This window comes from Lissotriton helveticus, chromosome 8, assembly GCF_964261635.1.
Source record: "Lissotriton helveticus chromosome 8, aLisHel1.1, whole genome shotgun sequence".
Classification (NCBI taxonomy): domain Eukaryota; kingdom Metazoa; phylum Chordata; class Amphibia; order Caudata; family Salamandridae; genus Lissotriton; species Lissotriton helveticus.
Genome location: NC_136069.1, coordinates 938,540,135 through 938,560,412, shown reverse-complemented (window position 1 = coordinate 938,560,412; position 20,278 = coordinate 938,540,135). Strand labels below are relative to the sequence as shown.

Below are 20,278 nucleotides of genomic sequence, written 5' to 3'. Positions count from 1 at the left end.
CCCGTCCAGAGTCCGTGGTGATGCAGGCTGTCCAAAGACGTTCGAAGAATCCATCTACGTGTTCGGCTCCTCCTGACAAGGAAGGAAGGAAACTTGATGGTACTGGTGAATGTTTTGCATTTATGGCAGCAACGTCCATTAGAGCTTCAAATGCGCTGGCAATAATTAGCCGTTTCAACAGGCAGATGTGGTCGGATATAGCTCCTCTTTTGTCTCATCTGCCAGAGGACAAAAAAGAAGCTACTCTAATATTACAGGATGGAGCTAGAGCAGCCTCTGAATCCATAGACATAGCTATGGATATATCTACAGTGACGTTCAGACAAATGGCAGGAGCCATAGGACATCGCAGACAGGCGTGACTTTAGGCTATTTTTCAGACCGGAACTGCAGACTAAAATAGTGGACATGCCCTTTGACAGTGAAAATCTATTTGGCAGTCACATGGATGATGCTCTGCAAGATATTAGGAAGGATACGGATACGGCGAGGGCATTAAGTTCACTGCAGCAAGGCAGATTCCATTCCTTTCGGAGCAGAGGATCAAGAAGACACTATCAGCAAAGATAGTCCTACCAATCCAATAGATATCAACCCTACCATCAGCAAGGGTATCGTCAATATTCAAATTTGCAACAATTTAGATCATCAAATTCGTCTTACCAACAGCAGTCCAGACGGAAACCTTAAACAAGAGGAAAATTACAGGACACTACTTGAAGACAGTGACCGTCCCAAGGCGCCAACCACCTCGTCCTTCCACAGCCTCCATCAGACCCATTATCTTTCGTCCTATCCATCAATGAAATGAAATTTGTACTTGTAAACCGCACTTATACCCCATTTGGGGTATATCCTGGCGCTGTAACGCATACTGCTGTGGAACCCTTCCTGGCTTTTCCCTGTGAAATGTCCACTCCTGGGCACCCCCAAGGTGAAGCCAGGCATCCCAGCGCTGTTGGGGCCATTGTGGAGATTAAGCAAGCTATTGCCCAGAGTTGCAGAGTGGGACCCATGATTAGACTAGGCACCGAGGCAAGAATTATCAGGTCCGAGGAAATTGAGCCAAGACCCGCTGAGGCGGGAGTTGAACCCTGGTCCCGGGCCAGACCTCTGCATCAGGTTCTGCCGCTTTAACCATTGAGCCACACTTCTCCATCAATGGTTGTCTGTAACATCAGACCGATGAGTGTTCGACCTCATTCGTCAGGGTCACACCCTAGAGTTCCTTTGCAAACCTCCAGATTGTCCTCCCGTTCGCAGAAAACAGGAACACCTCTCTGCAGAAGTTCTGACCCTTTTGATAAAAGGAGCAATAGAGGAGGTTCCTCTTCAACAGCGAGGGAAAGGATTCTACCAGCATTTTTTCCTTGTATGAAAAAAGCAAGCAAACAAATGGAGATGGGTAATGGATTAAACAAATTCATCAAGAAGCAATCTTTCTGTATGCTATCCCTCCAGGAAATTCTGATGATGCTAAGAAAAGGAGATTACATGACATCATTAGATCGATTAGATGCATACTTACGTATTCCAATACACGTACGTCACAGGCGGTATCTCAGATTCGTGGTGGCGCGGCGCCACTACCAGTTCAAAGTGTTACCCTTCTGTCCGCGCCAAGATTGTTCACAAAATGCATGGCGCCAGTGGCAGCGTATCTAAGAGGTTCCTCTTCAACAGCGAGGGAAAGGATTCTACCAGCATTTTTTCCTTGTATGAAAAAAGCAAGCAAACAAATGGAGATGGGTAATGGATTAAACAAATTCATCAAGAAGCAATCTTTCTGTATGCTATCCCTCCAGGAAATTCTGATGATGCTAAGAAAAGGAGATTACATGACATCATTAGATCGATTAGATGCATACTTACGTATTCCAATACACGTACGTCACAGGCGGTATCTCAGATTCGTGGTGGCGCGGCGCCACTACCAGTTCAAAGTGTTACCCTTCTGTCCGCGCCAAGATTGTTCACAAAATGCATGGCGCCAGTGGCAGCGTATCTAAGACCGGAAGGTCATCAGGTTTCTCCATATCTGGACGATTGGTTGATAAAGGGCGCAACTTTCAGAGACACTCAGCAATTCCTGGAATGTTGCATGAATCTCTTCCGGTTTCTAGGTTTGCGAATAAAAATAGAAAAATCTCATCTAACGCCATCCCAGTAGATTCTATTTCTAGGAGCGTCATTAAAAACCAAAGAAACAAAAGCGTATCCTTCGCAGGAACTGATCCCAAAAATTCTGAAACTTACCTCACAACTATTGAAAAGAAGGTTCATTTCAGTAAGAAGGTTCAAATCCTTGTGGGGATGATGTCATCCTGCCTCCCCTTAGTCCCAAATTGTCGACTTCACTTCCAACCTCTACAAGAACTTCTGGATCTTCAATGGGTTCGACATCAAGGTTCCTTTGAGGATCGGATTCTCATAAATCTTCGAATAAAAAGGCGCTGTCATGGTGGAGAGTAAGACCAAATTTATCGGAAAGGCTAATCTTCGAACCACTATCACCCAGTTATATAATGACACCAGATGCATCATTACAAGGATGGGGAGGAGCGCATCCTTCAAGACCTAGAAATCTAGGCATATTGGAACGAACAAGAGGAGAATGCTTTTCACCTCCATTGGACGGGGATGTTCCCTTATGCATTTCCCCCATTTCGCTGGTTCCGAAGGTGCTATGAAAAATGAGATAGGAGCTGTGTCATTTGATTCTAAGAGCCCCGGCATGACAGAGACCATTCTGGTTCTCGGACCTTCTCCACTTATCAGTAGCTCCCAGAGTTCAGTTTCCTCTGCTCCAGGATTTCAATCAATCAATCATGCCATTTGTATAGCGCACTACTCACCCGGGAGGGTCTCAAGGCGCTTGGGGGGAGGGGTATGCTACTGCTCGAACAGCCAGGTCTTGAGTTGTTTCCTGAAGGCGAGATGGTCCTGGGTCAGCCGAAGGTGGATGGGGAGGGAGTTCCACGTCTTCGCAGCCAGGTAAGAGAAGGATCTTCATCCGGCGGTTGCTCTTCGGATGCGTGGTACGGCTGCGAGGGCGAGGCTGGTGGACCGTAGCTGGCGGGTGGGCGTGTAGAAGGTCCGGCGGTCGTTGAGGTACTTGGGGCCCAGGTCGTGGAGAGACTTGTGTGCGTGGGTGAGGAGCCGGAACGTGATCCTCTTGTCGACGGGGAGCCAGTGCAGGTTCCTCAGGTGGCTGGAGATGTGGCTGCGTCGGGGGACATCCAGGATGAGTCGGGCGGAGGCGTTCTGGATGCGCTGGAGTCTTTTCTGTAGCTTGGCTGTGGTTCCGGCGTCGAGGGCGTTTCCGTAGTCCAGTCGGCTGGTGAAGAGTGCCTGGGTGACAGTCTTCCTGGTCTCGGTCGGGATCCAGCGGAAGATCTTGCGAAGCATACGCAGGGTGTTGAAGCACGATGAGGAGACGGCGTTGACTTGTCTGGTCATCGAGAGGGAGGGGTCCAGGATGAAGCCCAGGTTGCGTGCGTGGTCGGTTGGCTTGGGTGCGGTGCCCAGGGCTGGGGGCCACCAGGAGTCGTCCCAGGCGGAGGGCGAAGATCCCGGGATGAGGACTTCCGTCTTGTCCGAGTTCAGTTTCAGGCGGCTGTCCATCATCCACTCGGCGACGTCTGTCATCCCTTCGTGCACCCCTCCATGAACAGGGGACAGGCTCTTCATCCCCCAGTTGGGCTCGCTGAACTTGTCGGCATGGAACCTCATAAGCTCGAATTTCAGTCCTTAAAGATTAATGGTGAATGCCGGGATATCCTCTCCCACTCGTGCGATTTCTACAAATAAAACCTATGTAGCAAAGTGGAAGAGGTTTTGCCAATGGTGTGCGACAGTCTCTTCACTCCTTAAACGCTTCTCCGGAGCAGGTTCTCCCTTATTTGTTGCACGAACCAAGACAGGTTTTTCTTATGCATTAGTCAAAGTACATTTGGCTGCCATTTCAAGGTATCGCAGGAAGCCAGGTCATCCATCTCTTTGGTCAGAGAGTGATAAAGGAGTTCTTAAAGGGATTATTCAGAGTTTTCCCTCCGATTAGATGTCCATCAATTCCATGGCCATTGAACACCGTCTTGGCACAACTCATGACACCACCATTCAAACCGATTCACAAACCTGACTTGCAGTTTGTATCTTGGAAAGTAGCTCTCCTTCTAGCATCGGACGTCAGCTAGAAGAGTCAGTGAGACTCAGGCTTTTTCCATCCCAGAGCCTTTCCTTCAGTTCAAGACCCACAAGGTGATCTTACAAACAAACCCTCAATTCTTTCCGAAATACCCTTCAGATTTTCACCTTAATGAACCTATTGCTCTGCCAACATATTTTAAAGATCCATCGACTGCAGCAGAAAAATCTTTGCTTACACTGGATGTCAAAAGGTGTTTAAAATTCCTTTCGAAAGACAAGTCCGTTATTAATACCTTTTTGCTGGTCCCAGGAAAGGTCTGCCTTTGTCAAGCACTAGCATATCCAGGTGGATAACTTCAGCCATTACTTTGTGTCTCTAGAAAGCCGGAAATCCTTTGCGCTCGAAAGTGCGAGCTCACTAATCCAGAAAAATGGCGACTTCAACTGCATTATTTGCAGGAGTATCGCTTCTGGATATTTACAGAGCGGCAACGTGGACGAATGCCCACAAGTTTACCAAGCACTACTGTCTGGACACAGCTTGGAAAGCGGATTCAGCAGTGGGACTAGCAGCACTGTGTCATCTGTTTCTTGAAGGTGTTTACCTAACAATGTTTTTGTCTAAAGAAAATGTCTTTGTTGATATGAATATCTTTTCCTAAGAATGTTGTTTTTTGAATATTTTTATTACTATATGCTATTGAATTTTATGTAGTATTTGATGTTATGATGCAGATTAAAATACACAACCTATTCTATTTCCTATAGAATATTGATTAGCCTTACAAATAGACTAAGAGATAAGTGCTCTCCTGGAAACTCTTCCTTGTTGGTGTACTGCTTTCTATTCTGATACAAGCATGTGAGTCTATGAAAGATTCAATACTGGAGAAGAAACAAGTTACTTAACTGTACACTATGGTTCTCCAGTATTGATATCTTTCATAGATTCACATGCAACCTGCCCGCCTTCCCGTTTTACAGGCGGACCACTTATCTCTGATTACTTCCTTGGTTCACTCTCTGGGCTGGAAATCTCAGGTATGATGGCTCTGCTGGGGAGTGTGATCTCAGGGCTGGGGTCTCATTGGCTGGCATTTGGACCACATAATGATATTGGGCTACCAAAGTGTATGCTTACCTGTGGTATCTAGGCAGTTTTTTCTTTTACTGCTAATGTATTTCATTTAACGTGAGACTCCCACCATGACGACGGGAAAGATACAAGCATGTGAATCTATGAAAGATATCAATACTGGAGAACCATAGTGTACAGGTAAGTAACTTGTTTCTTACCAAATACAGACCCTAAAGAGGTTGGGACGTGGAACTAGGTAGGTTCAATGTTCAGAAGTACAGTTCATAAGCTTACAGCAGTTTCTATGAATAATTGCTTTATTTAAAGGACATACAAAATGTATGAACCGAGTATGCAGTGATAGCATAAAAAAGTTAGTTAAAATAAGTAACAGAAAATTGTACATACTTATAATATTTCTTCCAACTAAATCTAATCCTAATGTTGCTAGCTCACACGCAACATAGTTGCTGACCTATTTCCCAAACATGTAATTCTGGGAGTCCTGTTCAGAGCTGATGTTCTATAAAGTTATCAAAGGTATTTGCTTTTTTGCCTTACATTTTTAATTCAGAGTATGAATACTAGTTTTATTTTGTTTGCTTTTATCTGTTTTGCTTCGTTTATGTATCATTCTCAAGGTTTTCTTTTCTTATAGGACCCCCAAGTGCTCCTGTTGAAGAACGCTCAACTACACCTGACAGCATTGCATCCTCTTCATCTGCTGCTCACACATCAGGAGGCCAGTCACAACAGCCACCCTCGTATGCAGGGGCACAGCAGCAAGCAGGTCCGATATGTCCGAAACCTATCATTTGCTAGCACTTTTGAAAAGTACTTAATACTTAGACGTTAGCTCTTCCGAGATGTTGTTGGTTCTTTTGCCTTTTTAATTGAGCTCAGTTGAGAGCTGTATTGAGCATTGAACAGAGCCATTCCTGTAATCCATCTGGCTGAATTTTCTTCTAGCCCTGTTGCGTTCTCCTAATATTTCAAATGTCTACTGAGTAGTATTTCAAATATAAAATAGTAGTTTCGCTGGCTTACAAAGAAAGTCAATCAATCAATCAATGCATTTGTATAGCGCACTACTCACCCGGAGGGTCTCAAGGCGCTGAGTATCCCTGTAATATTTATAAATGCAGTAGTATTAAGATTTTATTTTAAATCTTGCAAAGTTTGGCTTTTTTACACACTTAGATGAAGGAAGATTGACTAAGATGACGACAAGACCAGTTTGTAAGAATTTATACAATCGTCCCAAGAATCCATCTATTATATTCTACCTTGATTGTAAAAGTGGAGTACCATTCTTTCTGAATCAAGTGGATCGTCATAATAGTTTAGAATAACTGTTGCTGGCTCTTGAGATTCTTGACCACTGTTAAATTGAACATTAGAATGAAAAAAACAGAAGAGCCAGGAGTATGACTGATGCTACTTCATTACTCTACCATCAGTCTGGATTTGTGGATCTTGCTTGATAAAGCCATGGAGAAAGGAAAGCTTATCTGCCTACTTAAGTTACCTTGCTAGGATGAGTCCCTTGCATCAGAGACCATTAAAGCCCTGCTGCATTGAAAGTCCTGCATGAGAGAGCCACAATGGACTGTTTCTGCCTTCGACATGGGCAGTCTCCCAACAAGCTGCCTAGACGAAGCGATATGGAACACAACATCTGGGTCTACCAGACTCCCAGGGACCCCTGCATTAATGCATTTCAGGTTAAAGGCTGCTACCCCTTCTAAATCTATGGGACAGCTAGGCTGAAATGAGACCCTAGCCAGCCATAGTCTCCAAGTAGGCTAGACACAAGCACCTCCCTGCCCACACAGCCTAAAATTGTGTATCACACAGGATGAATTCTCCAGTTCTTTAGGGTAGTGGAACCATTAGGCAACTTGCAACAGGTTTTCTTGGGTTTTGTAGTAGTGCAACTGGGTGAATTCCTTAGCAATTTACTTTCGATCATATTAACTAAATATTTTCATCCCCAAACCTTAAGAATGGTTAATTTTGCCTTTTAAGACCACTCTAGCTTAAATCTCAGTCTTCCATTTGTGGTGCAAAGCATACCAAGAGGACACCGGAAAATAGAGTTTCTCAATTGTATAACATGGGCTATGGGCTCATGGTAAACAAAATTAAAGCACCTACTGAGCCGAATCGTTAAATAATTCTGTGGTCCTAACGTTGGCTCAGAAGGTTCTAGGCAATTCTAGTTTTCACAGATCATCGTTTTTTCCAATAAGTGTTGAACATTTTACTAGCCTGTAAATAAAACCCTTTGATTTCGAAAAATAAGAAATGTCTTGGCATTGAAAGTACCTTTCATTTGATATATATATACTGTTTCAGTGTGACTTCTTGAGTCAAGTGCATCCCTTGCTTAAAATAACCTCCAGGCTGTCATCAGTCAACTGGTCTTTCCTCTTTGTCCTGCCAGTCACTGGATTTCTCTCCTCTTTTAACTGATCAGCTGCGTAGCTTCTGTTCTAAAGCCTTCATCATGACCGGTTAGGTATTTGATGTGATAGTGATTGCTCCCGATAACCTCCGACTCCACTTGGGTCCTTTCAAAAAGATGTCAGGTTACTGGCCAAATTTCCCAGGGAAATTGTGTAAGTGCGGTGTTTGCTGCAAAATGTATAATTCCTGTATGTGCAGTTAAAGAATTACTGCATATATAGGAATTTAAAGTACCACTCCCAATTAGGATCAGGAGCAGGGCCTCACATTAACAAACAAAATTTTTTTGGTATTCTCCATAGAATTAAACTGTGAATATTCTTTATTAGTCACAAGACTTATGTCCTCAATCCCAACAGACACAACATATACTCCACGTGAATACACCCCCCATACATCCTCGATACACCCACATCCTCGATTCCCCCACGCCCCCTTCCCCCCACGCTACACCCCCCATGAACGCTTCTGAACACTCCACCGTCCGGAGTTTATCGCCTCCCCCCCAAGGCAGATCCATCTCCCTCCCCAGCTCCCTCCCCACTCTCACTCACGACACCCCCACCCTCGCAACCAGTCCCACAGAACATACCGCCTCTCTTACCTTAGCATCCCCCCCTCTCTCCCCTCCCATTCTCAGCCCCCACTACCTTCCTGCCACCCCCACTGTCTTCAGCCTTCACTCTCTCTTCAACTCACCGGCACCGTCTCCCACTGACGACACTACTTATGTCTCCCACCCTCCACCTACTTCACCCACACCCCTCGTTCACAAATACGCCCACACTTCGAATGCCATCCCACTCATTATCACCGCAGAACCTTCCAACAACGCTAGCATATCCCCCCCCCTCGATACCCTGCCCGCTTTCTAGCTCACTACTCAACCATTCACCAATGGCTCTCACCACCAACGCCATCTCCAATCCTCCTCTTGACCTGACTTTATCTACCCTCCAACAAGTCAAAGAGGATCTCCTACAAGTCAAAGATGTCCACGATATCAAAGACCTTCTCTTCTCACAGCCCAGTCTACCTCCCACCATCCCACTACCCTACAAACGACGCACCCTTCCTACATACCCTCGCCTCCAACGACCCCCGAGATGGCCGACTATCCCCGTTCGCAATAACTCCCCCCGCCGTGTCCTCAACTCACTGTCTGACCGCGACCTATGCTCTCTCCTACGCTCTTATGGCCCAGGTCCGGTAAAACACATATCCAACACACACGTCCCCATACCCACAATTCTCTCAAATCCCCTGAGGCTCCCAACCCATAACAGAGGTTCCATCCCTAACAACCTCAGAAAAGTCCCCCTCTCTCTAGAAGGCTCGACCACCCTTCTGACTCCCAAACTCAAATGCATCCTACTCAACTGGAGATCGGCCCAAAGACACTCCTCCGACATCGCTGATCTCGTCTCAGCAATGGATCTGGACCTAGCCATTCTGACCGAAACGTGGCTTACTGAAGCCTCTACCCCGATAATGGACATATTAGTCCATTATCACATCATTAGACGGGACAGGCCTGTCAAGACGGGCGGGGGAATTGCATGAATTTTTAGGAGCAATCTCTGTTACTAAAGCCGCCTCCCCCCCCCCCCCCCCCCCCCCCTTACCTCCTGTGAACTCCTCTGCCTCGATATCACCAGCGAGGGCAAACAAGTTTGTGCTTTACATCTCATCTATCACCCGCCTGGTGACAACCTCATATTCACCCAACAACTCATGGACACGATCACATCCAATGCTGGTCGGCAGATCACCCAAGTCTACCTGGGTGACTTTAACCTCCACTGGAATGATCAGAAAGACACAGAGGTGAATAGTCTCAAAACTTTCCTTAATGCGCTTGACCTCACCCAAATATGCGATAGACCAACACACGACAAAGGCTCGATACTCGATCTCATCATCGCCAAAGAGGACTCTACCCAACTGGAGGCGATCCAACCCTGCGACTGGTCAGATCACCACATTATCACCTTCTTTATTAACGAAAAAGTTAAACCTAACCCGGTTCAACCCACCAAATCCAAAACCTGGAAAAGGGACATGAAGAATCTTAACCCCACTACCCTGCCTCCCCATATCGGCAGTCTCCTCCTTCCCCCTTCAGGTGTCTCGGATGTTCAATCACTGACCGACCACTACCTTGACTCTATGAAATCAATAGTCCATGAAGTCGCTCCATTGCAACTGAAGAGAGTCTCCAACAAAATTTCTAACCCCTGGTATGATGGCAGACTCAATGACGACAGGCGTACTATGCGAATGGCAGAGCGTACCTGGAGATCTGACCCCTCATCACTGCATCTAAAAACGCTTAAAAACAAGAGAAATGCCTACTTTAGGAAAATAAAGCGCACAAAGTCGGACTTCTTTAGCCGTCAGCTGGACCAAGCAAAAAACAGGCCAAGAAAACTGTTCGAACTAATTAAGACTCAAACAAAGACACAACCCTTACAATCAAACAACGCAACAAGCGACACCCCACACTGTGAAGCCTTCTCTGCTTTCTTTAAGCTAAAGACCGACAACATAAGAAACAACCTCGTCATGGATTTAAGCCGATTCCCCAACCACACCAGAATGTCTAACATTCAACCTAAAAACAAGGCATCCTGGCTGTACTTCGACACCTACTCGGAAGAAGCAATACACAAACTACTCTGCACCTTGAAGCCCTCTAATCACCTCACAGACCCCCTACCTGCTAATGCAGTAAAAGACTTCGTCCCCTTGCTCCTCCCTCTTTGGACCAAAATCATCAACAGCTCCCTTCAACAAGGTCTCATCCCAGACTCCCTCAAGGTGGGGCAAGTCAAACCTATACTCAAGAAACCCACAGCGGACCCGTCTGACCTGAACAATTACCGGCCCATCACCAATATCCCCACCCTGGCCAAACTGCTGGAGAAATGTGTCCAACTCCAACTAACAAAACACATTGACCAATTTGACCTCCTCAACCCTCACCAATCAGGCTTCCGAGCGAAACATAGCACGGAAACAGCTATGACACACATAATTGATGACGCCCTCCAAATCCTTGACCGCAATGAGTCCTGCCTCCTCATCCTTCTTGACCTCTCTTCAGCATTTGACACAGTCAAACATGAGAACTTATTGGAGCTGCTAAGCACTAGAATGGGTCTATCAGGAACTGTTCTCAAATGGTTTTCTTCCTTTCTTCATAAACGGTCGCAGAAGTTCAAGATCGACAATGTGCTATCTAAACCGGTGCCTGCAGATCTAGGTGTTCCACAAGGATCTTCCCTCTCCCCCACACTGTTCAACCTAGTCATGGAACCGCTCGCCACCTTGCTCCAAGCATCCAATGTTCAATTCCATATGTACGCCGATGACACACAACTTTACCTAAAGCTACAATCCCCGGAAGATATCAAACTTCTGAATTCCACACTTAGCAACACTCAATCTTGGTTGGCCGACAATCACCTCAAACTAAATGTGTTGAAAACTGAGTCCCTACTCATCTCACCTCCGGCGAAAACTTCCACCACCCAAACTTGGCTCAATAACCTAACAGCACTCAATGTCCAACCTACTATCGTGGACTCAGCGAAATCCCTAGGCATCACAGTCTACGCCAAGCTCAACATGCAACAGCACGTTAGCAAAGCCACAAAAGGGGCTAATTTTCAAATCAACACACTGAGGAAACTTAAACCCTTCCTCCCTGCCAAAGACTTCCAAACTGCTGTACAAGCTTTAGTCATCCCTCGCATAGACTACGGAATTGTGGCCCTCAGCGGACTCCCGCTTTCCACAACAGCACCCCTAAGAGCCTCCCTGAACGCTGCCGCGAGACTCATTACTGGCTCAAGAAAACATTTGCATATATCCCCAGACTTAAAATCTCTAAAATGGCTGCCTTTTGAAGCCAGAATACAGCTAAAAATTGCAGTAATGACACACTCGGCCGTGCACCACAAGGCACCCAACTACCTCGCGCAAAAGTTGTCTATATCAGGAGGGTCGAGATCCAATCGTAGTACAAAAAATCTACTCCTGAAACCTCGCAGATTCCGGAAAGAAAAAACATACAAGCGCTCCTTCTCAGGAATGGCACCCAGGATCTGGAATGCGCTCCCTCCGGAAACCAGGCTTATCTCCTCCACTGCACTCTTCAAGAAAGAGGTGAAAACAATCCTTCTGGCCAAGATCTCCTGAACTTTATAGATACTGGATCTGAGACTCTGCATCGCTCTGTATCACTGATCACCTTGTTCTTTGGCACTATACTCCTACTTTATGATGTCACTACTACGCTACTCTCTTACTACCGACCAATATATGTTAACACTTTGGTGTATTGTCTCACCCTCCCGATGCCCCCACCCAGTGCTTTCTCTATCCTAAGAAATTGGTATAAGCCATCCACACATCCAAGGCTTTACCTAAACCCTTCTGTAGTGGGAGCAATGACTTGTGACGTCTTATATTACTTGTTTACCTGATTGTATTTTGATATGTTTCTGTACATTATTGTTATCCTACTATGTTAGTGATTACTATGCTGCTCCCATTATCTTGTTCATTCCTGTTGCCCCTACCCCTGTATCTGTGAAGCGCCCTGATATCTGTAAGGATCTTGTTCGCGCTATATAAAACTTTGAATGAATAAATAAATAAATACTCTATGGAACACCACTCCACTCTGCTACACGCTACTCCACTCAAAGACATGCCACTCCTCTGTATCCCTGTTCTGGGCGTCATATTTGAAAGGGTCTTTACCCCATTCTAATCATTTTATGCGTTATATTTCACATTATATTAGTTATTTTAACTTTCTTTACCAGTCTCGCTGGTTTATGGTCCAGACCATAAATCAGTCTGGTCCCCAAGTTGAGTGGCCCCAGTCAGGACTCCCAAGCGCTCTTCTGGCGGTGCAGTTCAGGTGCAGCAGAGCCTTGCTGCTTCACAATGAATCCGTTTTTTTGTGCGCACACAAATTCCTGCGCACTCCCAGCTCAGTTTACCAAAAACGCCAATTACTCCAAATATGCTCACTGTTATTTTATTGTCATAACAGTATCTCCAGCAACACTGCTCGACGCGTTTCGCATCACACGCCGCTTTTTCACGAGATGATTTGGCAAGGTGTTTGTGTGTGTTTTAAATAAAGTGCAAGTAAAAAAGTGATTGTGAAACAGGAAGTGACGTAATCATACTTTTAAATCACCCAAATTCATTGTCTGATGTTGCAGTTTGATTCCCTCTAGTGGGTACCATTATATACTACCGCAGCTGACCCGTTTTGTCAAATATCTGACTGTTTTCTCGCCTTCCCCTACCTGCTAAAATTGTAGGAAATGCCATGAATCAGCAGCCTACATACTTTTGTAGGACAATCGGCTGCTAGATACTGCTGAGTTTGGTTTCAGAAGTGGTCATAGTACTGAAACAGCCTTGATTTAAAACAAACGAGGGGACAAGGTTCACCCTGGATAAAGGAGGCTACGCTGCTCTGGTTCTACTTGATTTATCGGCTGCCTATGATACGATCGATCACAAGTTGTTGGTTGACTGTTTCTGGGCTGTCTGGATCAAGGGAACTGCTTTTACCCTGTTAAGATCTTTTCTTTCAGAGTGTCAGCAAACAATGGCCCTCATTCACTGTCTGATCTTTTCTCATTACCTGTGGGGTCCCCCAGGCCGTTGGCAACTTTGATTAAATCCTTTGGTTTTGAGCTAGCATCCTATGCAGACAATAAACAAATTCTGGTGTTGCAGACTACCCACAACAATAGCACAGGACTTAGATTTCATGATTGCATGTCGGAAATTGGGGGTTGGATGAATAGAAACTGTCAAACTTGATTCTGGGAAGACTGAAGTCTCACAAGGTGGCTGCCAGACGGTCCATCCTCTGAGGCTCCGGGCTTGGCATCAGCTTTCTGCTGTAAATCCAGATCTTCAGCCTACCATCCATTCCCCGGCATCCCTGCAACCATCTCCACATCAACAACTTAGCAGGTCCCATAGAAGTTTGACTTAACCTGCTCTTCGGCTTTCCCGGCGCTCCCACCACAACAGCTGCTATGGTGTCAGAGTCGGAATCTGTGCCCTTCTCCCAAGACAGCAGGCAGAGTGTTTTGAGGCTCTGATCACTGTCGTCTTACTTCCAACCTATGGAGAGTAAGCTGCCGAAACAATCAGCCTGCACCTTGACTGACGCCACATGGCCATTCAGTTAAGTGGCTGGGGGCATCAGGGACTGATGACAGCTGCCAGAGCTCACCAATTTGGCGGTGAATCCTCATCCTGTGGTAAAGCACTGCCTAGCTGACCAGTAGACTGGAGACTTATCACTCTTCACTTGGCGTTTCCCAGCTGACAGACTCCCATAGTGAAGAGACTACTGCTTCTCGGTTGACGTGTAGCTCCCATGTCCGGCACCCGTGCTTCTCGGAGCCCAACTGTCCGGCAGTCTGGAAACCCTGACACCGTGACCTTAACTCTGGTTAAACGATGAGCAGTGCCCTGTGAACCGGCAGTTCAGAGACTTCTGCTACTGTCACAGAGGCCACGTTTCTGGTCTAACGGTGAGCCTGCTGACCACCTCCTGACCTGGGGCACCACAGATAGCATCTCCTAGTCCGCCCTCCCCACCTCAACCACTTTTATGTGCACTAGGTCAAGCTGACCTTAGGGAACTCCTGCGCCGCAGCCATGAACCCCTGCTACTGCCGCCAACTTAGGTGCCCTGGTGCTAAAGGGGACTGCACAGTCGCTCCCACGTAGAGCTTGCCTGAGCTATGTAGCACCTCGCCTGACTTTTATATATTTTATATATTATATCTTTTTCTATAGTAATTTGGTTTCCAACACAAACCTTGTGTATTGAAGACCGTTATACTTGTGTATTTTAAAGCGTTTGGTAACTACTGGTTGCTAAGGAGTTGGAATCTGGTTGGGCTACGTTGTGTGCTACTCCCACAACGGCCTGCACAACCTGACTGCCCCACTTATTCTCTCTGACATACCTAGCGCCATCTCACTTGCCTGATAAATGTTCACTCTACAGGTCTGATGGTCATGTCCCCAGTCCTAAGAATAGGTGGGGCATCAAAATGTTCTTGTCTACAATCTAGTATGTTAAGCAGTGTGCTATCGGTCACTCGTCCCAGCCTGGTCTTAACACTGTTTTACCCCAATCTAGACTGCAACATGGAATCTTAAGCGATGCGTTATTTGACACTCATCCCAACTGTGCGTATATGCTGTTTTACCCTTTTTACATCATAATGTCTCTGATCATGTATGTTGTCCTACCAATTATCCAATTGTGTATTCCCCCCCCCCCCCCCTCTCGTTGGCCTTGAGGATGGGCATGTTTGTTATGCCCCTGTGCGACTTAAGTATATGATGAGGCATGACCTTCTTTTCTCCCCACCTCGCTGTTGCGTCCCCCTGTTGTTGCAGATGCTCCTGTTAAGAGAGCCGGTCAGGAGGCTCTCTTTTTGTGTCCTGGGATATCATTGTCCACAGTCTATCCCGGATTATCGCCTGGTGATTTTAATCTAATGCACTATTGAACATTTTTTCTTTCTCTGGCACTGTTGTTTTGACGATTTTATTTTTTATATGTAGCCTTTCTATCTCTGATCTGATAGCATGTCTGATTTGATAGTACGTCTTCTTACCCATTACTATTTCTTTGTCTGTTTGTGCGGAACTTCATTGTTTGCTGGTGAATGACCTGTTCTACTCCCCCACCCGATTACTGTTGCCAGCACCCAGTCTGCATGGTTGTCCTTCTTGTGAGAAATACCCTTTGCCCACTCCATTCCCCTACCCTTGAACCTTGCAGGTAATAACCACAAATCGGGTTTCTGCCATTCTGCCGTAGGACCCCCGTCCTCATTAATCCTGGCCGTGTAACAACCTCTGTATATTAGTTACTCTACCATTTCGGCTGCTGCATTCACTCCCACTCTCTTGAACACCCTTCTTTATAGGCCCCTTCCTGCTCTCCCCATCCCGCCCCTGTTCCCACCCCCATCATGGACCTTAAAGAAGAAGCTTAGTTGAACACATTGCTAGCCCCCACAGGAATTGACTCCTTCATAATAAACCACCGCTCCAACCTAACCAACAATGCTTAGAAATCTTAAATATAAGATCCTCCACCTTAGGAAAGAAACCCTTTTCACTGACTGCTACTTCAGTCTTAATGAGGACACCTTACTCAACTACCATCTTCTCAACCAACTGGCGTGCAATATGGAGGAATGTTCTTTCTTCCTCAGTCAACACCACCATAACCAAGAAAATCCCTCATGGCCACAGACTATTGCACCCTCCACACTGTACCATGGCACATCTGATCATAGCCTGGAACTCTTCAGTAATCTCTTCTCCTACCTCAACCACGAACTTCATGTGGCCTCATCCCTTCGCCTACCCCCCTAATTTATACCCCTCTCCCCCACTACTCTACCAATGCACCCCTCTCCCCGGGTTGTCACCCACCGATCAACCGACCAAGCTGCTGCCCATTGTAGCCCCACCTCTGTTGACCACTCCATCCCGCCCCGCATCGGTCTGACATCACTTACTCAAAGCCCCCATGTCCACACTTTCACCAATAGTCTCCCCCCATCCACCACCGCCTCTCACCCAACCATTATCGTGATTCCTTTGGTGAACCTCAATGACGCCAGCCCCCCCCCATATTTATCTGAGCCTCCCCTACTCTTAACACTTCCCCCAACCTGAAACCTCTCAGTCACCTGTCCTATGTCTCAATGCTAGACACTATAAATTCTGAGCTGCATTTGATCTGAGCAGACATTCTCAAACTATTATCTCCATCCTCGAACACAAGTGGCTTCCCCACTAAACTCGCCACCTGTCTAACAACCCCCCCCCCCCCACTATCTCCAACCACTACTATATCCTTGCTTACACTAGGAGAGTTTAGCGTTTCTGGAGGAGCTCGCCCATCCAAAATAAATCTTTCCTCCTGGCCTGATAGGTAGTCAGGCAGCTATTAAATGACTGACTACCAGACTTTCTAGACGCCTGTAACCCTTCCTCTGCAGATCTCTCCAGACTCGCCAAGATCGAGAGACTTACTCCTTCAGATCATCCCGCCCCAATACCAGGTCTATAAGCAATTAGAACCTCGCCTCAGTTCCCATCTCCCACATGCCCTCTAAAACGACTACTTTTCACTCACCTCTAAAAATGTGCATTACTAAAGTGCTGCTCAGGTGTGGAACATGCAGCTGATATAGCTGCACTTATCCTCGACAAGGACTTTGACATCCTTATGTTTATGGAATCCTGGTTAAACGATTACTCTGACTTTCCTTGCACATTTATGTGTCCCCCCCCCCTCCCCCCCCCCCCCCCCCCCAGGTATGGGATCATCAGATAAGACCACCCTGGATGCTTAGGGGGGGTGGCATAGCCTGTATTTACAGGGCCTCACTCTGTGAAACCATCTCGCTCCTCTTCTCTGCCCTCTTGCGAGTACCTTAAGATCGACATCTACAACTCTAATAATTCAAAGTTCGCTCTCCACACGTTTTACCACCCACCTGCCGGTAACCACTCTTTTATTGAACCGGTCATGGAGGTTATCTCCTCCAACATCGATGACCATACCAGCCAGATCTCGCTTGGTGACTTCAGCATCCATTGGAACAATACCAATAACCTGATTGTGAACTTTTTCAAATCCTTCCTCCAGGACCACAACCTCTTCCAAGCCTTCAACAGGCAGACCCATAAGAATTGAGCACCCTTGACCTAGTCATTGCTAACAAGAACATCCTACAAGTTAACTCTATTCTCTCTTTCAATCAAACTGACCACCACAACATCACCTTCTCTCTGAATATAAAAGCAATGAGCTCAAGGGGCCAACCATAGAAAGCCAAACACTGGATCCATGACACCCGCAACATTAACTCACTTTCTATATCTACACCTAGCTGCGAAACCTTGCTTACGCCTCCCACCATGACCGATGCCAAGACCTCACTGATCACTATTTCAATTCAATGTCAAGTATCATGGACACCATAGCCACTAAAAAGAATCCTTTCCAAACAATCCAATCCCTGGTCCAACCGTGATCTTAATGAAGAACGGTGACATCTTAGACTTGCTGGAAGAGCATGGAGACACCCCCCTCAGTGACTAGTCTCAAACACCTACATCAAAGATGCAGTGCCTACAAAAGGAACATTAGGAACTCCAAAGCAGCGTTCTCTCAAAAACTAGTAGACCTTGCTACTGATTGACCTAAGAAACTGTTAGAAATTATCAGAAACCAATATATCTGCAGAAGCGATCTTACCTCCACAAACAACAAAGGACACTCTAACTGTGAAACCTGTGCCTCTTTTTTTGTGGAGAAAGCGTCGCTTAATCACTAATGACATCCAGACTGCTCTCAATCTTCTTCCCCCCCAAACCCCTCCTACTCCCTTACAAAGCAGACCATGACGTATGCCTGTATGATTTCCCCCATCTCGCCCAAAAATGACACCTCCTGGTGTAGCTTTATAACCCTCGACGAGATTAGCTCTCTAAATCTTTTGACCTCCTTGAAATATTCTAACCACTTCCTTTCTACACTCCAAAATGAGTCCATTCACCTCCTACTCTCACTATGGACTAATATAATCCATGCTAAAGAAGCCATAGGGCCTAAACCAGAAGTGGGTTGTGGTGGTTGTTCCGGCTGCTTTCTTGTGCTCAAGAAAGATGGAAGCCTTTGTCCTATCCTCGACCTGCCCTCTACTCCATGAAGTTCAAAATGCTCACTCTACCTCAGGTTCTATCTGCCCTGGACCCAGGAGACTGGATGGTAGTGTTGGTCTTGCAGGATGCATAGTTCCACATTCCTGACCTGCCAGCCCACAGGCATTACCTGTGATTCGCAGTGAGCCACAAGCACTTTCAGTTCAATGTGCTCCCCTTCGCCCTCACCAGTGCACCTTGTGTATTCACCAAGATGATGGCAGTGGTTGCATCTAATTTGTAGAGATCAGATGAGCCCGCCTTCCCCTATCGTGACAACTGGCTATTGAAGGTGGGCTCGCTCAAGGCTGTCTCCCACCTCCAGACTACGGGAGATCTGCATTCGCTGGGGTTCAGCATCAACATGCCGATGTCACACTGGACTCCCTCTCAGACGCTCCCTTTCATCAGAGCTGTTCAGTTGCAGGCCTGACCTTTTGAATGGCTAGTCCAGGATATTTCGGCTATAATGCCGATGTTTCAGCCTCTCTCCTGGATTTTGATGAGACCGACTCTGAAGCTGCTGGCCCTCTTGGCCTCCTGCATTCTGCTGGCGACATGCTCATTTGTGCATGCAGCCTCGGACCAGAAGTTACAGTGGGTGCAGCATTGGGGGAATCTTTCAGATATGCTCCAGATCTCTGAGGGTACTGCGAAAGGTATGCAGTGGTGGTTAACGAGCTGCGATTGTGTCAGCGGCAGACCCCTCTCCTTCCCCAATCAGATTTGACAGGAGTGACTGATGCATCATTCCTGGCAAGGGGCGGCCACCTGAGAGAGGTAGAGATCAGTGACCTTAGGTCTCTGGTTGAATCCGGAGTCCACCTCAACCTGCTGGACCACCGGACGATCAGCGGGCATTAAATCTTTTTACCGTCCATTCAAGGGAGGGGAGTGCAAGTGTTCACAGAGAACACCACCACCACCACCATGTTGTACTGAACAAACAGGGCGAGCGAAGATGCCTCGCGGCCAAACTCTCAGCCGAAGATGCCTTGCGGATCCAAAGTGGCATCTTCATCCAGAGGTGGTAGAACTCTTTCTGCAGTGGGGAGAGCCTTGGTTAGATCTGTTAGCTACCAACGAGAATGCGCAGTGCCAGCAGTTCTGCACGCTTGAGTTTCCAAGGCAGCTCTTGCTCCGAGAGGGTTTTCATCTTAAGTAGAGCTCAGGCCTCCTGTACACCCATCTGCCCATACCACTCCTGCCCTGAGTTCTCAAGAAGATCAGGAACGACCTGGACCAAGTCCTCCTTGTGGCTACGGATTGGGCACATATTCTGGTATCCTGAGAGGTTAAGCATGACCATCAGTCCTCTGATCAGACTGCCTCTTTGGGGAGGATCTTCTGTCGTAGCAACAGTGGAGGGCTCTCCACCTGAACCTGTCAATGCTCCGCCTTCTTGCGTGGAGACAGACCAGTGACTGTTGACCGCTTTTAACCTTAATCTCGAAGTCTGGAACGTTATCTTGAGAGCCAGGCGTCACTCCACCAAGATGGTTCTCTTCCAGGGGATCCTCGCCAATAGTCCGAAGCACTGAATATTCCCATTCCCACCCGTGTGCTGGGACCCCAGAAAACGTTATATATATATATATATATATATATATATATATATATATATATATATATATATATATATATATATATATAATTTTGTTATGTCAGAAACAGAATTGAGCTCAGTGGCAAGCAGCTGTGACTCATATGAAGGAGCAGGGGGTGGCTCCAACCCAGGAAAAGTACCCACCAAATACACACCTTCTGAAGAATTGGGTTTTCTCGTAG

At 46.6% G+C, this 20,278-nt stretch overlaps 1 protein-coding gene across 3 annotated transcripts in view; it reads left to right on the top strand.

Moving 5' to 3' along the window:
• LOC144773018 (protein TFG-like) overlaps positions 1-20,278 on the top strand; it is a 199,579-nt gene that overhangs the window by 114,492 nt on the left and 64,809 nt on the right. For all 3 annotated transcript variants that reach the window (XM_078657778.1, XM_078657776.1, XM_078657777.1), the window contains one exon: positions 5,886-6,017. In XM_078657778.1, coding sequence (XP_078513904.1) covers positions 5,886-6,017 — 132 coding nt within the window. The remainder of the gene's footprint in view (positions 1-5,885; positions 6,018-20,278) is intronic.